Source organism: Schistocerca nitens, chromosome 5, assembly GCF_023898315.1.
Source record: "Schistocerca nitens isolate TAMUIC-IGC-003100 chromosome 5, iqSchNite1.1, whole genome shotgun sequence".
Taxonomy (NCBI): Eukaryota; Metazoa; Arthropoda; class Insecta; order Orthoptera; family Acrididae; genus Schistocerca; species Schistocerca nitens.
This window is the reverse complement of record NC_064618.1, coordinates 129,204,693-129,223,343: the sequence shown is the minus strand read 5'-3', so window position 1 is coordinate 129,223,343 and position 18,651 is coordinate 129,204,693. Positions and strand designations below refer to the sequence as shown.

The 18,651-nt window shown below is 46.9% G+C and overlaps 1 protein-coding gene across 2 annotated transcripts in view; it reads left to right on the top strand.

Annotated features, from left to right (window-relative positions):
* The first annotated feature begins 573 nt into the window (after window positions 1-573).
* The window catches only part of LOC126259968 (tyrosine 3-monooxygenase), a 39,614-nt gene continuing 21,536 nt past the window's right edge, over window positions 574-18,651 (top strand). The window contains exons 1-4 of one of the 2 annotated variants that reach the window (XM_049957085.1): window positions 574-873; window positions 15,343-15,454; window positions 15,739-15,840; window positions 16,839-16,949. In XM_049957085.1, the coding sequence (XP_049813042.1) occupies window positions 805-873; window positions 15,343-15,454; window positions 15,739-15,840; window positions 16,839-16,949 (394 nt within the window). In that variant the 5' untranslated portion in view covers window positions 574-804. The remainder of the gene's footprint in view (window positions 874-15,342; window positions 15,455-15,738; window positions 15,841-16,838; window positions 16,950-18,651) is intronic. The other variant, XM_049957084.1, reaches the window with a different exon arrangement.

The window sequence follows — 18,651 nt, the reverse complement described above, 5'->3', positions numbered from 1 at the left end:
GCGGCGGCAACGGTGGGCGCACTGGCCACCGCGGCGGCCGCGGCCGGTGAGAGCGGCCGTGACGTCAGCGCGCTCGTCTCAACCTCATTTTCCTGCAACCGGCGGCAGTGCAGGCTGCGACAACGGGGGAGGCCACAGCGGGCGCCGCGAGGATTTTCGTCGCGGTGATTCAAAGTAGTTTTCCCACAACGTGTCGGGCAGGGGCGCTCCTGTCCACCGCCGCCCCCGATCCGCGCAGACGTCCCCGCATTCATTCACGCAGTCGCGCAACAGCCTCCGCCGCTAAGGTCAGCCACCGCCAATCGCAGGCCGCGAAGGAGGGGAACCCCTGTCACACTGACCAATAGGAGGGCGGCCGCGCTGCCGGCGGGAAAAAGGGCCCCCTTCGCCACGGTGGGAAGGAAGGGGCAGCGCGACGCTTCGCGGCCGTCGCAGCCCACGCCGCCGCTCCCGATACGTTTGGGGCGAGAAATTTCGTAATAATTGCAGGCGGGCGGCGCGCGCGAAGGCTAGGGGGCGCTCGGGGGCTGCGCGCGGAGTGGGGGCAGCGCTGTATTTAAGGGCCCGCGCCAGCGCCGAGGGTGTCTGACGAGCTGCGGCCGAGTGGTGAAGTGTACGACTAGCGGAGTCAGTGGTCGTGCAAAGTCCGCCGAGCGGCAACACCTCAGCTCTAGCTCTCTCCGTCTCTGTCCGTTCGGCGACAGTCACCACTCGCCTGCCAGCCTGGAGTTCGCAGCGTTCGGCGTACTGAGCCACAGCTTCTCCCCGAGACCCTCCAGCCCCAAGACTCGACAATCCTCAGACATGATGGCCGTAGCCGCTGCCCAGAAGAACCGCGAGATGTTCGCCATCAAGAAATCCTACAGCATCGAGGTGAGTTTCCTGTCGCGTCCAAGTTGAAAAAACTGGCAGTTAAAGTCTAACACTAGTATTCGTTCGGGAAACGCAATTATCTCATACTAACTCTTACACCTTCAATATTACGACCTACAATCGCATTCTACGAATATACATAGACATTAGCTATTTGCGCCACATGGAAAATTTTTGCTGGTTCGCCACAAACTTTCCTGTATCACAAACAGTTAACGTCAATTCACAGTTGCAGAATGTGTATGTATTTCGTAATATCTCCCACAGTTGTAATTGTTAGAACAGTATCTATTCTTTCAGACCTGCTTGCATGTCTGAAGGAAACTGTGACACTGTATAACCACGGGCATTGTAACCATCAGTTATGACTTTAACTTTGTCTGTATTTCAATCTGTTTCTAATTTTAGTAACTTTCGTTTGCCATGAGGGAGGGTGGGGTGTTACCTTCAAAGATAAAGAACTAACTCTAGAGCTGGAAAAGACGCATACTAAATCAAAAACCGAAACTATTAAATATTTCACTGTAGGCACTGGTGATATGTTGCCTGCGTTAAAATTTTAAATTGTTAAAAGTCGGTATTTCATTAATACTAAAACAAGTTTCTGCCGTTACTCCGATGCTGGCAACGGCGGCCGATTTTCTGTTTTGATTTTCCAATTGGCACAAAATTTAAATGCACCAAAACTAACTCCTGATATAAAAAAAAAAGCCTCTCAGTAGTTTTTAAATTTAGGGCAGCGTAAAGCCTTGTTTGCTTGGAGCGCATAAATGGCATTACAAAACAGTATACCCGTTCTGTGTGATGGAACCATAGTCAAATAAAATAACGCAATCCAATTTTGTAGGAACAGTGGCTGTTTACTTACCTGCCTGAGAAACAACGGCCCGCTAGCAGCGTGTAGTTAGTTCCCTTATGATGTTTACACTGCACCGTATTAGCTTCTGTCGCAATGAAATGCACGCGGTAAACTGGGAAGCAAGGCAGCTGCACAACTTGTTACCGGGCACTTCCGTACCGATGCCAGGTATTGCAGCCCAGAGAACTGTTTCTGTAAAAACGCGGATGCTCTCAAATGAACACGAGCACACGGTCTACTCACTCTCTCCATGTTTAACTTTCTTGTGACCTTTCTCATATAATTCAAAACAGAATTTCGCAGAACTGTAATAAAATGTCACTCTGATTGCAAGAATAAGTGCGAAAGAATGCTGTGAGATTGCTCGAAGCTGACATATTTTTGTCTACATACTTGTCCACATCGCCTTTAATTGCACACCACGTAGCTCGTGAAAATTGTCTACGACAAATGAAGTTTCGTTTTAGTTAATAATTGTGGAGTTTACTTTTAAGAGATTTATCTTGTGTTCTAAGCTTTTGGCTTATCTGTGCACTTAACAAAAACATTCATGTGATCTTCTTCAAAAGCTATAAAAGAACAAACAAAGATTTGTGTATCTAGTCGTTGCGTCCTGTCTTAAACCTTGGCACAGCTATGAAGAGATATATTCTCGTTAAAATTCACACATTAATAATTACTAAAACATTGATGCCAACTCGCATAAGTTTTACTTACATTTACTGTCACTAGTTTTTAAAGAACGTAAATTTTTTTTTTCGCTCATGACTGATTATACACTTCTCTACCGAAAAAATTCGATATTTCAGCTGTTTAATAATATAACATTAATGGCACCATTGCGAAAAAATGGTTCACGCTTAATGTCACTTAATGGAATATTCTTTCATGAAAGTATATTAGGATTCCTTTAATTTCTCTAGCGTAGCATAGAATCAGAGGTGCAAAAATTGTAGATTTGTTTTCTGGAAATAAAATTTGGGGAAAACCTGCTTTGCTTGTATAATTACTAACTGTACTAGATTTCTATAAGGAAGCTAAAAATATCCACGTTTACAATTGTACTACTGGTGACTGTAGCGTAAAGTGAAAAATAACAAACCTGTTCTAAAGACAGCCTGGTCCTATCGGAGGTGGTGTGCTTCTTCAGGCCTAACAGGAAGAAGGGGACCTACGGTTTACCGTGAAGTCACTGTAAAACATTTTTTAATACGAACTAGTGCCGAAGCGATGTGCTAGGAGCAACTGCGGACTGAACCTAGGACCTTGATTTATGGTCTGACACGGAGCTGCTTCCTACCATAAGGAAAAGAAACTTAAAATTCCAGTAGTTCAGTTATTTTATTTCCAAACCCCACGCCTCTCCTCCCGCAGCATATTACTTGGATAAACTGTCCCGCTGTCGGAATAGTGGACGGAAGGTCATCAAATTCTTCGCGTGGCCATTCCACTTTAGGATTTCGCCACATTCGCTTGAGACAAAGTTAGGGCGGTTCCTTTCAGGGTACACCGCCACTTACGTGGTTCCTGTACTGACGTGACGACGACTGACGGTAAGCAGCCCTCTGCCTCGGGCAGGACGCCGCTGTGTTTGCCGATCAGGCTTCCTCCCGCGCAACACCTCGGCGAGGCGCCGTCCCGCTGTGTTTACTTTGGGCGCCAGCCACTCCGAGCAGCCAGCTTAGCTTCTGAATGCCGCAGCTCCGTTATCAACTCTGCTGTCTGTCGTCGCGTTGTCACATCGCCTCCAGACGAATTTAGCCTACAAAACCAGCTCGCCTCCCAGCATTCTAATAATTCCATTGTGTGCAATATTAAACCGATGCTAATGAAAGTTCCCGTTTCGTACAGGCGTAAGTCATGAATAACAGATAATAGTTCAAAATACCAGACCACTACTCAATAAACTGCAATGAAAAACCTCTGGAACGCGCACGAAATAAATGATAGGTAAAAGTTACATTAGCGAAGTATTGTCTAAAAGTAAAACAACCGAGGTAAAGTAGTGAAGAAAAATGTAAAAGGAAACGACGGCGACTGGTACATACTGGCTAACACAGTAGATAAACCGCCAACATACTAAAACGGAAAGCTTCGTAACATATTAAAATGGTGTACCGGACCGAGATCTGAATGAGGAACCTTTGCCTTTAGAGCGTCAAGTGCTCGCAACAAATCGAAAAACTCCTTAATAAAGCAGTTCAGAGTGATAAGTTTTCACAGACAACTATGGAAGTTTGTTTTCCTTGGATTGAGGAATAGTTAATTATAATGAAATTAGTGTAAAGGACGCTGCGCGATTTCTCTGGAACCTTAACTCGCCCTAAAAATTAATTTTTTTGAACGGAAATATTTAATGAAAAATGAGGAATGCCGTTTGTTTCAAATACCTGTTAGCTTCTCCAGATCAGAGGTCTTGACTGCAGAAAAATAAACTTTAATCAGGTATACATAAGCCGAACAAGTAATCAACAGTATTAGCCACACGACGGCAAAAACCTTTTCATGTAAAGTAAAACTGAATACGTAACTCCTGTTACGTATTGTGGATACTTTGTTGATTTCCCGAACATGGTATTAGTTCCTCCGTTCAGTCGAACACGGGCACCTGTAAGCATAAGTTGACACACTGCCAGTCGCTAATTACGGTGAAACAACGCCAGTGGAACATTTAAATTGTGAAGTACTCCATTGTCACCTGAAAAAAATTGGATAACAGGATGCTTGGCGTATTAAGTAGCGTAGCATGTGGTAGGTAATTGCGAGATAACTGATAAAAGGCGTACAAAAGTGGAAACAATATTTTAAATGTTGTCCACCAACGCAGTGAAAGCCTAGCCAAGTGGAAGTAAAGCCTAGTCGTGCGAGACAGAGGAAAGTGAACGGGAAATTTTCATCAGTGCTGTAGAGGAAAAATGAGTATCTAAAAGGGGATAAAACGCGCATTTCTGAGCAGGTTAGTTATCGTTAGTTCTTGCTCTTCATTCGTGTTTCGTGAACGCAGCGTAGCGACAGCGGGGAGATATTGCTCCTTGGGACATAGTTTCTGTGTGTGGCAGACCATGGTGTGAACATCGAACGGTATATAGTTTAGTGGAAGACAATTCTTCTAGACTGCAGAATATTTCTACACGTAGTACGAAACAAACGGTGAAATTCCTTCACGGAAAAGGGGAGGAACAGGCAGCTCCAGAAAGAAGTGCACCCGTAACAGGTGTCGGCAGAAGCGGCCAGGCCAGAGACTCGCGCGTCCTGAACGAGGACGGCGAAACCTTGGAGCCGCTTCCTCGTGCGAGGTCTGGTAGCAACAGTTCCCGGTTCGTGGGGAACCAGTTATTGCGAGAAACAAAGAATGTCCTCTACGCGTCGCAGTCACTGCTCTTGACGCAATCTGCGTAGCTTGCGTCCCTGGAGAACGTAGCCAGCCAAACAACCTGCGAGAAACTTCTACACAGCACCAGCCAAAACAGGGACTCGTTCGGCAAATTAACATCTCGCAATAGGGCAGTTACAAAACTTTGAACTGCAGCCAAACTGTCACTTTCCTTAAACGTAGCTGACGCAGTGGTAAAAACCTCTTGAGTAGGTTATTTGATTATGTGAACATCTAGATTGGCTTTCCACAGAATTTGTATGTTAAATCTTTAGTAAACATAGGATTCTCCATTAACAATTGTTCTCTCATCGCTTGTCGTGCAATAGGGATGTTTGGTTAAGTCTTGATTGAATGGTACTGCAAACTTTGACCAGGAGAGTTCAGTGTTGCTTGCCATACTACAATCTAATTCGCGTAAATGAAGCGAACAGTTCTTTAAACGACCATCAGATACGTGTGTCAGCTTCATGCCGTAACTCTCATACTGGTATTACGTTAATAAATTTCTTTGCTGTGTAAACACTTGTCCCTCCATAGCTTCCAAAAATTATATTTTTATAAGTCATTCCGGTAGACTAAGATTCTCAACGTTTAAAAAAGTTGAGATGAACTTCGGAAACGCGTAAAAGCATATCCTAGAATGACAAATATTTGAATTCCAGAAATAAATGGTTCGAATCTAGGTACTGTAAAATTTGCATAAAATTCTGCTGCTGGTTCACTTCCCGTCCTCTGACGACATAGTCCTGCACACTTCACGCCCTTTGGCGGCATGTTAAGAACCCTCCTTTCATAGAAACCAATTCCTTGAACCATGGTGGGCTGCAAGCACCATCTGATGTAAAGAATCACATTCAGGTAGCAAAATTAGTTCGGTTCACTACGAAAGTCGTTACGTAATGGTACTCTTTGCTGGCCGGCCGTGTGGCCGAGCGGTTCTAGGCGCTTCAGTCGGGAACCGCGCGACCGTTGCGGTCGCAGGTTCGAATCCTGCCTCGGGCCTGGGTGTGTGTGATGTCCCTAGGTTAGTTAGGTTCAAGTAGTTCTAAGATCTGGGGGACTGATGATCTCGGATGTTAAGTCCCATAGTGCTCAGAGCCATTCGAGCCGTACTCCTTGCTGTTTAACAGGTTCGTTATATCATCCTACTATGTCTTGCCTGCACTGTTTAGTAGTATTGATTCGTCGTAATCGTGGGATGGTCGCTCATATCGGTAGTGTTTAGTGTTCCTTCACACTACGAACGTGACCACTGACACAAAATATGCACTCAGCGTGACAAATGCGTCGTTCTTGCTTGAAGTTCGAAAGTGTCCGAAATTTGGGGTCTCCGCAAGACTGAAGGCAAGGTCGGCGTCCGGTGAGAGTAGCGGCGTCACATCACGTCACGTAAGCGCCAAGGCCCTGCCCGGCCCGTCCCTTCCCGGCAGGTTCGCCTGTCGTAAGTCGCTGTGCTTATATAATCAGGAGGCCGGCTGGTTGCACCAACGGCTGCCTCCGCGTAAATACTCGGGTGCGCTACGGACACTGCATGACGCGCTCCGTCTGCAGCGGAGGGATACGATCTCTTCGTAGGCATCTAGGCAGAGAATGGTGCGGACACGACCAGCGTAGAGGAAGGTCCTGACAGTTAGTATGCTCGTTAAATGAGCTAGTCCGTGGTAAAATGTCAGCTAACGGTATCTCAAAAACTCACTATACTAACTGCATCTCACAGGGGCGGCACTTTCCAGGCAACTTACTGAATCTACTTCCGGCTGAGGCTGCGAAGATACGCTGGGATAACATAGTCGAACGTACGAAGGTACTAGATACGCCAAGACGGTTTTTACTTAGACTGCAAGAAATCCAGAAATACCGTGGATGTGAAATGCATAATGCAATGGTTCAGACTAAAGTCTGAGATCAACCGCTTTTGCGCTGTTTACACCGTATACCTCAGCAGGTGTGCGCTGCGACTGCTTGGCATGTCTTTCACCGTGTGACAAAGGCCGACTGCAGCTTGCTAATGCGGTCCCTGACATCCCACCAGGGAGGTTAATAAGAGACGTAGCACGGGAAGGGCACGGACGCGACTGTGGTTGGCAGTGACAGCCGCGAGGACACGGCCTGTCGCCGTGTAAGTCGGGGCCCACGCCTCGTGCCGTAACCGTGGCCTACATATATGTCGTCGGCATCTGTGTGAGGTAACAGCATACTACATGGGAGATACAAATGCTGTTTCATATAGGAAACAGCCAAAGCTGCAAAACTCGGTTTATCTTACAGCTTACCTGGACAAGCTCCCTAATCATCCACGCATAATGACGTATTTCGTAACAGCGTGCAAACCATGCTCAAATTGAAACTTCCTGACAGATTAAAACTGTGTGCCCGACCGAGACTCGAACTCGGGACCTTTGCCTTTCGCGGGCAAGTGCTCTTGCCCGCGAAAGGCAAAGGTCCTGAGTCCGAGTCTCGATCGGGCACACAGTTTTAATCTGTCAGGAAGTTTCATATTAGCGCACACTCCGCTGCAGATTGAGAATCTCATTCTGCATGCTCAAATTGTACAATTGTCTACGTACTCTCATATCGAAGTCGTTCATGTACAAATATAAAACCTTAACATGGTTTGCATGTTATTACGGAATACATCATTCTGTTCAGATGATTTGGGAACGGGTTAAGATAACCAGCAAATATCCATCAATTGCATAAAACGGAATTTTACTACCTTCCCTACATCAGTGTTTAACAAAATCTGTACTGTTATTAACCCAATATGCTGGAAGCTGGAAAATGAAGAGACCTCAATTACCAGCTTTAAATAGCTCTATTTCGCCGTTCTCACTCCTCCCCCACCCCCTCCAAATCCGTACCTCCACACTAAAGTGCCAGCCCAGATAGCATGTATAACTACAAATGCAGACGGATCAAAAGATGGCTTTCTAAGTTAAAAAAAACTGGTCTTATACTTCCAAAGACGCCAGAGCATAATATGCTGTGCTGGTCGAAAATAACCTTGACTAGAACAGAAACGTTGACGCTTCAGTAGTAAGCCGGCCGAAGTGGCCGAGCGGTTCTAAGCGCTACAGTCGCAGGTTCGAATCCTGCCTCGGGCATGGATGTGTGTGATGTCCTTAGGTTAGTTAGGTTTAAGTAGTTCAAAGTTCTAGGGGACTGATGACCTCAGAAGTTGAGTCCCATAGTGCTCAGAGCCATTTGAACCAATTTTTTTCAGTAGTAAGGTTTTTTACACAATACGACTGCCCTAAGGGAGAAATAGACAACAAAATCAGTCGTTAATAAACTGCCACACGGATGACGCTAATACTTTGTTACAGACGGACAGAGGCGGCTGTGTGGGAGGAAGGAAGGCATTTTCCCCCCAGCCTGGAAGCTGGAGCACGGTTTAATTCATTGCAGAATTTTTATATATTTTGACTAACAATCTTGGATAAGGTTTTGTCACCCATAAAATTGTTCGTGTGGCAAATTTGCTTCCCTTTACTCTTGCTGCCCCCACTCCTCCCCGTGGATAAATTACTGCTGATAATAAAGACTACAACATAACTAATAAGCGCTAGTGTTCTTGACTGCACTAAGCACTTGACATGCAGAGACAAAACAGAACTTACCCAACTGAAGCCTCACAAGCCAACCTTTTCTAGAGGTGACGCATTCGTCTCGGTAACGGAGATTGCGTGAACGTTTGCAAAAGCAAAAATCGTTATTCCCTCGTCCCAGAAAGGTGTGCAGCCATCTAGGAAAAGGCAGACTTTAGTATAGCAACATCAACCGGGATGGGGTCAGATGCTCTGTAAGTATGCGTTGCTGGGCTCCTGCCGCGTGGAGGCGTGCCTGAACATCAAGAGTATCGATCACGGGCGACGGGCGAGTGAATGCGCCGCCGGCCACAAGGTTAACGGCATTTCACGGCGAGGGCGGGCCCGGCCCGGCCCAGCCTGCCGAGGTCGCTGACAAGTGTGCACAAAGGTGTGCGGCACCGGCGATCCCAACAGGAGCACTCGCAGTCTCTTTGTTCGGGCTGCCACTCTCGGGAAACATAATTTCATACAATCTTCTGAGACAATCCACCGAGAAAGACTGACCTTCAACATCATCAGTCTGCGGGCATCCAAGATGCGTACGTGAACCTTAAGTCATCTGACGTACTTCTAAAGGTCTTTCAAGCGGATATTTTTTATTTTTTATTAATCATAGGGGACGAAGGAACTGAACGCATCTGTAAAGGCGGTTTCGACGAGACTAGTTATCGCCAATGGCATAGCTCAGTGTACAGTCGGAACGGTTATATAAAGTTGGATATCTTGTCTAAATTTCCAGCATGTAATTCAGTCTCTAGAGCAGGGGTCTCCAAACTACGGCCCGCGGGCCGAAACCGGCCCACGAGGGCCGGCAAACCGGTCCGCGTCAGCTGGCCGGACATCCCCGGTATCCGGCCCGCCAAATATTTGAGGTGGTACCTATACTGCCAACAACTGAGTTTCGAGGCCTATCGCGACCAATACACAGCGACATTGGCTCTGCTACTCGCTACAAGACTATATAACTAAACTTACTGTTGCGCCGCTTGAAATAACAATGCGTTGACATACTCAACCTCTGTTACGTCTTGCAGTAATAGTGTTGCTAAAAGTGATTTTGAGATTTCGTTAACTTTGCAGGACGCTTTCGTGAAGAATGTGTAGTGACATACTTTTTTGTCGGTGAAATTCGCCAGAGTAAAATACGCCAGAATTTCGGTCAGGTACGTCCACCTATCAAAATTATGTAATTAAATAAAAATCGTAGTTCGTTTCACCTATTCCCACCAACTTAGATTTTTCGATTTCATCTTTCCTTTAGCCTTACATTACGGTGATCATGGAGTGCTAGGGTGCTTTTACACTAGGCAGATCTTGGCCCTTATGACTTCGTGGAGTCCGCGGACTAAAAAGTTTGGACACCCGTGCTCTAGAATATTAATAATGTTGTTGATACTAGGTAACACGCACTGACTTAGTATTACTGTGAGAAAAAACTTTTTAGGATAAATACTAGGTCAACAAAGGAGCACTCGTTTTGGACCTGTAGACTCTTAACGTTTGGTAGCCACAGTATTTGTTAGTCTGTACCCCCATCAATACTGCTTTAACAGTGTTGAGCTCATTTCTGCCGTGGGTACGTCAAAGATTGGCCCTTAAATTAGACGTAACGTATCAAGATTGTATCTTAAGAGTGATAACATGTAGCTCGATTACTAAATGGCACAAAGTGCTGGCAACGTGACAGTTCTCGACGCGCGCTAACACTTGCAAAAGCCGCGATTCCTGTCCCCCTGCGGATCCTCTAGCCCGACAACCTGTTGCTGGAGGCCGAGGCAGACGGTAATTGGGTCCGAAGCTTCCGTGGCGACAAAGGCGGCGGCGGCGGCGGCACCTTTTAAGAAGGTCGGAAGCGGCCAGGGCGGCGCGGCGCCCGCGTCACGCTCGACTTGCCTTACTGGGCCCTCGGCTGCCTTTCTATTCCGGGCCCGTCGCTGTCCCCGCTATAATGGCCACTGACTCGCTTGCCGCAGATTGTTCTCCAATAACTGTTCGTGCAGCGCGAAAGGCGCTCCGGCGTCAGCGCGAAAGGGGCCAGAACGAGGCAACTATTTCCGCCCTTTAAGATGAAATCTTAGTACGGATCGCAACGGGGCACTATTACCGATGTCATGACCAAATTAAACGAGGAACCTGATAATCTTAGGGTAAAAAATGTCAACTATCTAGATTTCCTCTTTCCTACAGGGTTCAAACGTCTACCGATGTGTAGTGTTTGCATCTGATAAAGTGACGCCCTAAAATAAAGAATATACTAATAAAGAATATACTAATAAAGTATGCACCCAACGAACTACATGACGATGATACACTAAAATACTGAATGCCGATAGCTGTCGTGATACATGCCTGTAACAGCTCAAATAATACACAACAGTCCGCCCCCGGTAGCTGAGTGGTCAGCGCGACACTGTCAATTCTAAGGGCCCGGGTTCGATTCCTGGCTGGGTCGGAGATTTTCTCCGCTCAGGGACTGGGTGTTGCGTTGTCTTAATCATCATTATTTCATCCCCATTGACGCGCAAGTCGTCGAAGTGGCGTCAAATCGAAAGACTTGCACCAGGCGAGCGGTCTACCAGACGGGAGGCCCTCGTCACAAGCCGTTATTATTATCCACAACAAAGTTAGTAGGCAGGACTTGTTAATTCTGTAACAATATGCTTAAATTAGCCGTACTCCGAGACGTTAGGCTACGGTCCTAAACATGCCACTAAGCGAGAATTTAAATTAGCAACTTTGTGCAGCTATGAACATTGCTGCGGTGTTATACACTGATTGGTGCAAAGACAGTTCTACAGTTAGCACCTAGCAAAACCACACGTAATTACGGTTTTCTTGGATCACCCTGCTTAAAAACTTTAGTCGTAGCCTTTCATTTCAGGTATGTCTAAAGTGTATTAGAACTCTTCATAATTAACAAATAAAAGCTGATTTACATGAATCCAAGAATTATTCTCTCGATAAAACAGTGGGCCTGTTCCGTCCCTTATTTCTCTGGAGATTTTTTCTTAGACACGCACAGCACGTTTTTCCATCGTCCCTCACTGCAAGACGGATTCTCGCAAATCCCACGGGGAACGATAGCTCGCAGGAAGACGGACGGCAAGCGAATCGAATTCTCGTATCCCCAGGAGCGTGACCCAATCACGTGCCATGGAAATGGGGCTTGCTTTGTTTCCGGACAGCTGTACTGAAATTGATAGAGAACAATGAAATGTACGTACTACTGAAACTTAGGCAGTCTTCCGTAAAAGAGATGCACTCTTCCCTCACAGCTCTCTCTCGCTGTGAAGTGAGATACCGCAACCTAGTTACCTTGGAAATTATTTTGCCGCTGATAAAAAGGTATCACTACTTCGTAACTATTGCAAACACTGAGAGGTTAGTCCTCGTAATGCGTCAGTTTCGCATGATGCGTAAAATATTAAGCGCCAAGAAATACGTATCTCACAGTTTAATTTTTGACGGTCGTTAAGTTTCTCCTTAAAGCATGTCCCAGTTTCGTTCATTAAAATAAGACGTGGGTTTGTCTTCGCGATATCCTGTTAGGTCGCGTGTTAGAGCATCAGCTGCGAAGACAAAAGGCGGTCCTCTCGGGAAATTGGATTCCGCCACCCGCACAAAAGCCTCTCGTCTCAGAATTGCCGCCTCGCTGACCATAGCGGAAATTATCCAATCGTAAGTTGGACGTGACTCCAGATTCAGGTCTGGGACGTCAGTTGCAGGCTGCATGCCGTGTGGAAGTGAACTCGGCAAAACAACTCATTCTGAGTAGACACGTTTAAATAATTTATGTACAAATCGAGCCCTTTTAATATAATCATTTAGCAACGTCTGTCTTAACTGCCTACTTCCTAACGCATCTTACATTATAATTGCGCTAATCTAAAAGTATCCCCCACTGCTTGCTCGTGTAGATTATCTTCAAAGCCGTTCTGAAGGTCTCGTTACGATAGTGACCCTGTAAGGTGTCAGGGCATGAGCACTTAAACACGTTAGCTTACCAACTTGTGTTAATAATAAAGGGACTGGCAAGTGCATCAGATCATGACTCTGTTGAATTATGATAAATATGAGGCACTCTCGAGCAGTATTCCCTGCATGTCTGCATGATTAAGTCACTAACTTAAAGCGTTGGTGAAAAGTGTCGGAAGTTGAGAATTGTGGAATATAAAGTCTGCAGATGGCCGTAGCTCGCTGGGCCGCCGTGGGCGGCAGGTAGCAGTCACCGGAAACGCGGGACGATACGGCGCTTTTGGGGATAGCCCGCCATTAGTTGCCACCTGTGCTGGGCAACACGTGGCGAAGACGGGAATTTAGTTTGCCTAGGGGCGTTATGACCTACTCGATCATTGGGTAGATCTCTGAAATGCCGTTGGCGGGATTTCGGCGATGATAGAGCGTTAGACATTGGCCGAAACTGAGTATTCTTTCGCCGCGTTTTCGTACGCGTTCGAGACGGGGAATTGTGGAGAAGGTGGACTTCGCTTTCAGCCATCGAGAGGTACGGACTTGTAGGCGGCGCCTTGGCTGTCGTCTTCGAAGGGAGATATACGGTCCGTATCGCAGCATTGCACCAACGCTTGTTCCGTGCAGAGATCTGCGGTTAGAGCTCTTTGTGTGCTCAGAAGCGAGATTTTCACCAACACCTAACCACTTCCAACAGCTTACCTAATATTCTCGATCTAGAAGTTATCCTTGCGAGGTGCCGAGTATTTATCAACGTAGCTGCCGGTAATAGGGGCGCGTAATTGCAAATTGTTAATGTGCCATTCTCAGGAGTGTGTGGGTGGACAAAGAAACTTTGTGAGTTGTGGGGAATATTAAATTAAAATGCCAGTATTACCATCGAATTATCGACCTCATTGTAGCTAGCATTTACCCTGTCCCAGTAAGCTTTACATGTTCTCTAGTCACTGCACAGCTTGCCTAGACGGGAGGGAAAGGTTTGCGGGCTTCTGTGTCAGCGACGGACAAATAAGCTTACAACACGTAAGCTGACTTGCCATGATTTTGTAATTTTACTAGTGATGAATCTTCCAAAAATCAACTGCAAATATATAGTAATTGACATTTGCTGACTGAACGGCTAGAAAGTGAACCACCGACTGTTTTCTTTTCCTTAATGAGACTATTCGGTCAAGTAAAAACGGAAATATGGTCACGTTCGGTGGTATTCTTTAGTAGATAGCAATAAAGTGAACGATCGAACGTGTGGCTGGTGGAATGTGCGGGCGGCTACGTGCCTGGAGGTGTAAGGCGGGCAACCCGCGGCGCGGCGCTGCGCCTGTAGCTGTATCTGCGGCTGCGTGGCCGGCAGCCAGCCAGCCAGCCAAGGCCGAGCTCCGTTACTGTTACCAGTTATTATGGAGGGGCCCGGCCAGTTCGCAGGGCGTGGCCTGTCACACGCGGGGTGCTCGCAGCCGCTACGCCAGATCCTTATCTGCATTCTGCACCGGTGACTTTCCGCAGGACGCCGTTGCGTCACCGCGGTGCAACGGCGCGACACTGCACACCTCCTCGCAGTGTTTGCGTAAGCCTGCCGCGGTAGTAGCAGGCCGGCAGGAAAGTCTAGCCGCGCCGACTAACCTTGGCTTACATGTCCAGCGTGCGGCGGCTAATCGTTCTCCGGAGAACGAACCACATATAGTTGGAGGCCAGAAGCGAATGGAAGTTCGCCGCGAGCGGCCGTTGGCTGGAGAGAGCTGTCGATCAGTGACCTCGTGGCCAACCTGCGGAGCAGGAAGCCGCTGCGGGCAAGGTCTGCCACAGTGTTTACGCCGCGGCAGGGGGCGCGGCGCTAGTGGGGGGGCCTCGCACCTCCCAGCTGACAACGGCTTCATTATGGTCCTCAGAAAGAATCGCGAGGATGACACGAATTAGTAAATGGAGCTAAGTCTTAATCTTTGATCAAACAGCTAAATTATAGTTGATACCATACGGCTATTTTGAGAACGAAGGTAAAAACTCATGTCTTGTTTCCCTCACTTCAGTTTACCATAATCCCCTTAATTTATTACAGCTGAATGTCGAAGCTTTCACGAAAATCAGCGCCTTCCTCCAGCTCTCCTCAGTGCCGTGCCATTATTCATTCTTCTACTTAGAAAACAATTTTCTCCCATTTTCTAAGTACCACATTTTAGATACCTAAAGTAGTAGGTGTAACTAATATAAGTATCTGTGAACGTACCTACCATACATGGAACACACTTTCACTTCTTGAAGGCAGATCTGTGACGCAATTCACTGTACGCAGTCAGCACATAAAGCGCGTTAACAAAGAAATGCCAGTCGCGTAGGTGATAACCACTTTCTACGATTCGGTGCTTCCCACGTACACGTATTTACCGCTTGTCAACCCCCAGGTTTCTTTATCGTAAAAACAATAAAATAAAAAAACTTAAGTCACTGAAATTTTACCTAGTCCCGGATGTTTTTCCCCTCTTCTCGTGGTAAAACTGACGAACCGTCAGCCGGCCGGTCGTCTCCTAATGGCTTGAGCATCGATAAGATAGCGACGGCAGCTGCCGCGGCTAGGGGAGCCCCGCTTTACGTAACGGCGGCAGGGAAAACGCCACCGGCCGCCGCAATGCGACCAGTGTGTGGACAGTGTGTGCTGAGAGCCGCGCGCCGCCATGTTCCAGAACGGCTACCCGTCCCGGCGCCGCTCTCTCGTGGACGACGCGCGCTTCGAGACGCTGGTGGTGAAGCAGACCAAGCAGAGCGTGCTCGAGGAAGCCCGCCAGATCTACAACGGTGAGTCGGCAGCTTAGTCTGGAAAACCGTAGCATCAAATCTGTAGTCTTTCAGCCGTGTACCAAAAAAAATTGAAATTTGCATCGATAGTTAAGTCACGTACTTGCATTTGACTCCGCAGCTAGTGGTAAATTTCACCTTAATGCTACGCATGAAATGGCATTAGTAGACTATTACGCTTTCAGTGTGTACTTTTTTTACGATCCTTAATACGCCTTGTTTGTTCTTGTATATTAGCCCGCTTTCGTCTTACCCTTGCATGTGGATGTTATCACCCTGTTTAGATACTCCAACTGACTCTGCTGAGGTAAACGAGGTTCAGGAGAAAGATGTCCCCGCCGCAGAAGAAATCGAGAACACGTCGCAAGAGGAAGTATCCGCAACAGGTAAAATAGTTTCCGAGCAAATTTCCTGGATCACGAAATCTTTGCGCTGTCGGACATGAAAGTTCTTGTGGCTTGTAGCTATTTCCTTTCTAAAACACATCCTTCTGAATAAACTATTTCTGCACAATTTAGCGATAACTAGGTTCGTGCGTACGTAATAACATTACGGAACCGGTACGATTGGTAAGCGGTCATTTTGACCAGAGTAAAAATACGAAACAGTATCAATGAACTTCATTTGTGTAGAACAAACTAAATTATTGAATGGGTGACGTACAGTGGAGAACTGGATTACGCCTTGACACACGTAAGTTACAGATTTTGGTCACTCTGAAATCGGAACTTCAAAAAGATACGTGGATGACGATGTATTAAGATCCTGTAGCAAAAATATATGGAAGGTGGGAAATCGTAACGCAGTCATTACACACCACCGCAGAGTAAACAGGCAGAAGATATAATTGGTTGTTTTCTTTCAAGGGAAACCGCAGCTGAATTTACCTTGTTAATGAGTTGGGAATACCTAAATCGAGAGTTTGACGAGATTCTGAACAGTTCTTCCGACAGCTAGTCAAGTGGCTCTGTTAGGGTTTCCTACGTGTCTTCTTCCAATATGTGGTGGATAATTTAAAATAAAAAGCGGCGGCGACTACTGACATTCAGTGTCTAGTCAGAAACCAGCGATTCAGTTTTTCACTCGATCAGTCTAACAGCCTGGTACGAACGATACAAGCTTGGCCATCCGCGTATAAAGCTTTATTAACGCAATGGGATGTGAATTAGTACCGAAACCGTAACGAGGTCAAACAGTAATTGTTAATAGAAGCTGGTCGTAATGTCAATGGATGGCAAGCGCCGTGAGACACTACGATCGGACTTGACCCAGTAGTAACAGGGTGGGGTATCGGACATGTCCGGCAGCTGCAGAGTCTTATCCCGCATGAGCGCTTGGCATGACTGTGATGTGCTGATGTTGTTGTTGGCGCCGCGCGCTGCAGAAGTGACCGAAGACTCTAGCGAGCCGCCCAGCGACGCCGTAGAGCCGCAGCTAGAGGAGACGCAGCCGGAGCAGCCCGTGCAGAACGGCCACGCAGCCAGCGGCGAAGCAGGTCAGTCCCTCTGCTAAGAACCAGTCGGTATCGAGCCTGAGGCTAAGTACGTCTAACACTATCCGTATCTTGCCAACATTGTGGTCAGGTATGCCACACCTCTATTCACCCTATCGTATGTAGCAAATGTAATTTCCTGAAAAAAGCCCCCAGCCATAGAAATTGCTCAGCGCTTCCACAAACTTACGAGACATAGACCGAGACACTACACAGAGGAGGAGCTTTTATCTAGGCATAACCAGCTCCAGCAGAATGTCACAGTATGCGAAAAAGAAATGTAGTTTACAGCCTTCACGCCCTCCTGCGTTGCTGCCATGGGATATTCACCTGCTAGGCCTTGTTACCGTACCTTCGTTGTCATTTTTCTACCACTGCCAAAGCAATCCTTCGCAGTATTACAAAAGTGCACCCACTGAAACCATTAATTCATTTCCTAGGACGATCCTGGAAATAGCTCAGTTGTCGTGGTAACTCAAGCTTAACACAGCCTGAACAGTCACCGCTATGGATAACTAAGGCTAGTTGATGAGATTTATAATCTCACTAGCCGGCCTTGTTCGAAACAAAGTGAACTTCTCATTGCAGTTACAGTAGCAACATAAAACCACGTGATTCGTTATACGCGAACTTTTGAGATTTTAACAAGATATGGTCCACAGTCCATTGCCGCTATGCTTAACGTTTCACAGTACGGAAGAAATAAGCACATACGAAATGCTGCATTCAGTGGCGGAACTCTGAAGAGGAAATATAAAAGGGGCGTAAGTGTTGGAGCTCTAAAAGAGGGTAAATGGAGTGGAAATTCACTTGCTGCCACCTTTTTGGTCGTAACACAAAAGAGCTGCTGTTAAGGCAAAGCGGCGGGAGTTGGAGGGTCACGGTGAGTGGTTGGGAGTGGGGAGCTGTCGAGGGGAGGCGGACGAGAGGTCAGGGGGCCGAGAAGACGCGACCTGCTGCTGTCAACGAAGAAAGTAGATGGCACGCTCAGGTACAGTGTACATCTGTAACAGACTCTGATAATTACCAAATTCCAGAATGAAACTTTCCACTCTACAGTGCAGTGTGCGCTGTTACAAAACATCAGTCTCCGCAATATCATTTCTTTCAGGACTGCAAGTCTCGCAGGGGAACTTGGGTGAAGTTCGGAAGGTAGGAGACGAGATACAGATACAGGTGGAAGTACAGCTGTGGGGGGGGGGGGGGGGGGGTCGTGAGTCGTGCTTGGGGAACTCAGTTGGTAGAGCACTTACCCGCGAAAGACAAAAGTCCCGACTTAGCCTCGCTCCAGCACAGAGTTTTAATCTGCCACTGTTCGCCCTTTTCACACGCCCCAAGCAGCATGGTTATTGTACTTTTTCGCAGAAGTTTAAAAAATAAAAAGCTTATAGAATCGGTTTCATTTGCTTATACAATAGAAATACGGCTTAATTTGCTCGGCTTTTATAAGAGGGATTCGGGTTTCTATTGAGTCACTGTGACGCCATTAATACACACGAAACTTCCTCGTGGGCAGTAAAATGGACCAATGGAACCCGGAGCCTTTGTAGTATTATAGTCTCCCTAATGCAAACATGTGACTAAAATGAATACTGAAGGGGGAAGAAAGCCTGTTCCCGCACTGGCGGTGCGCACAGCCAGCCACACTACCTCAGAAGGCAGCAGTGGTGACCGGGCAGTGCCCACGTGCCTCCGTGGGGAGTCA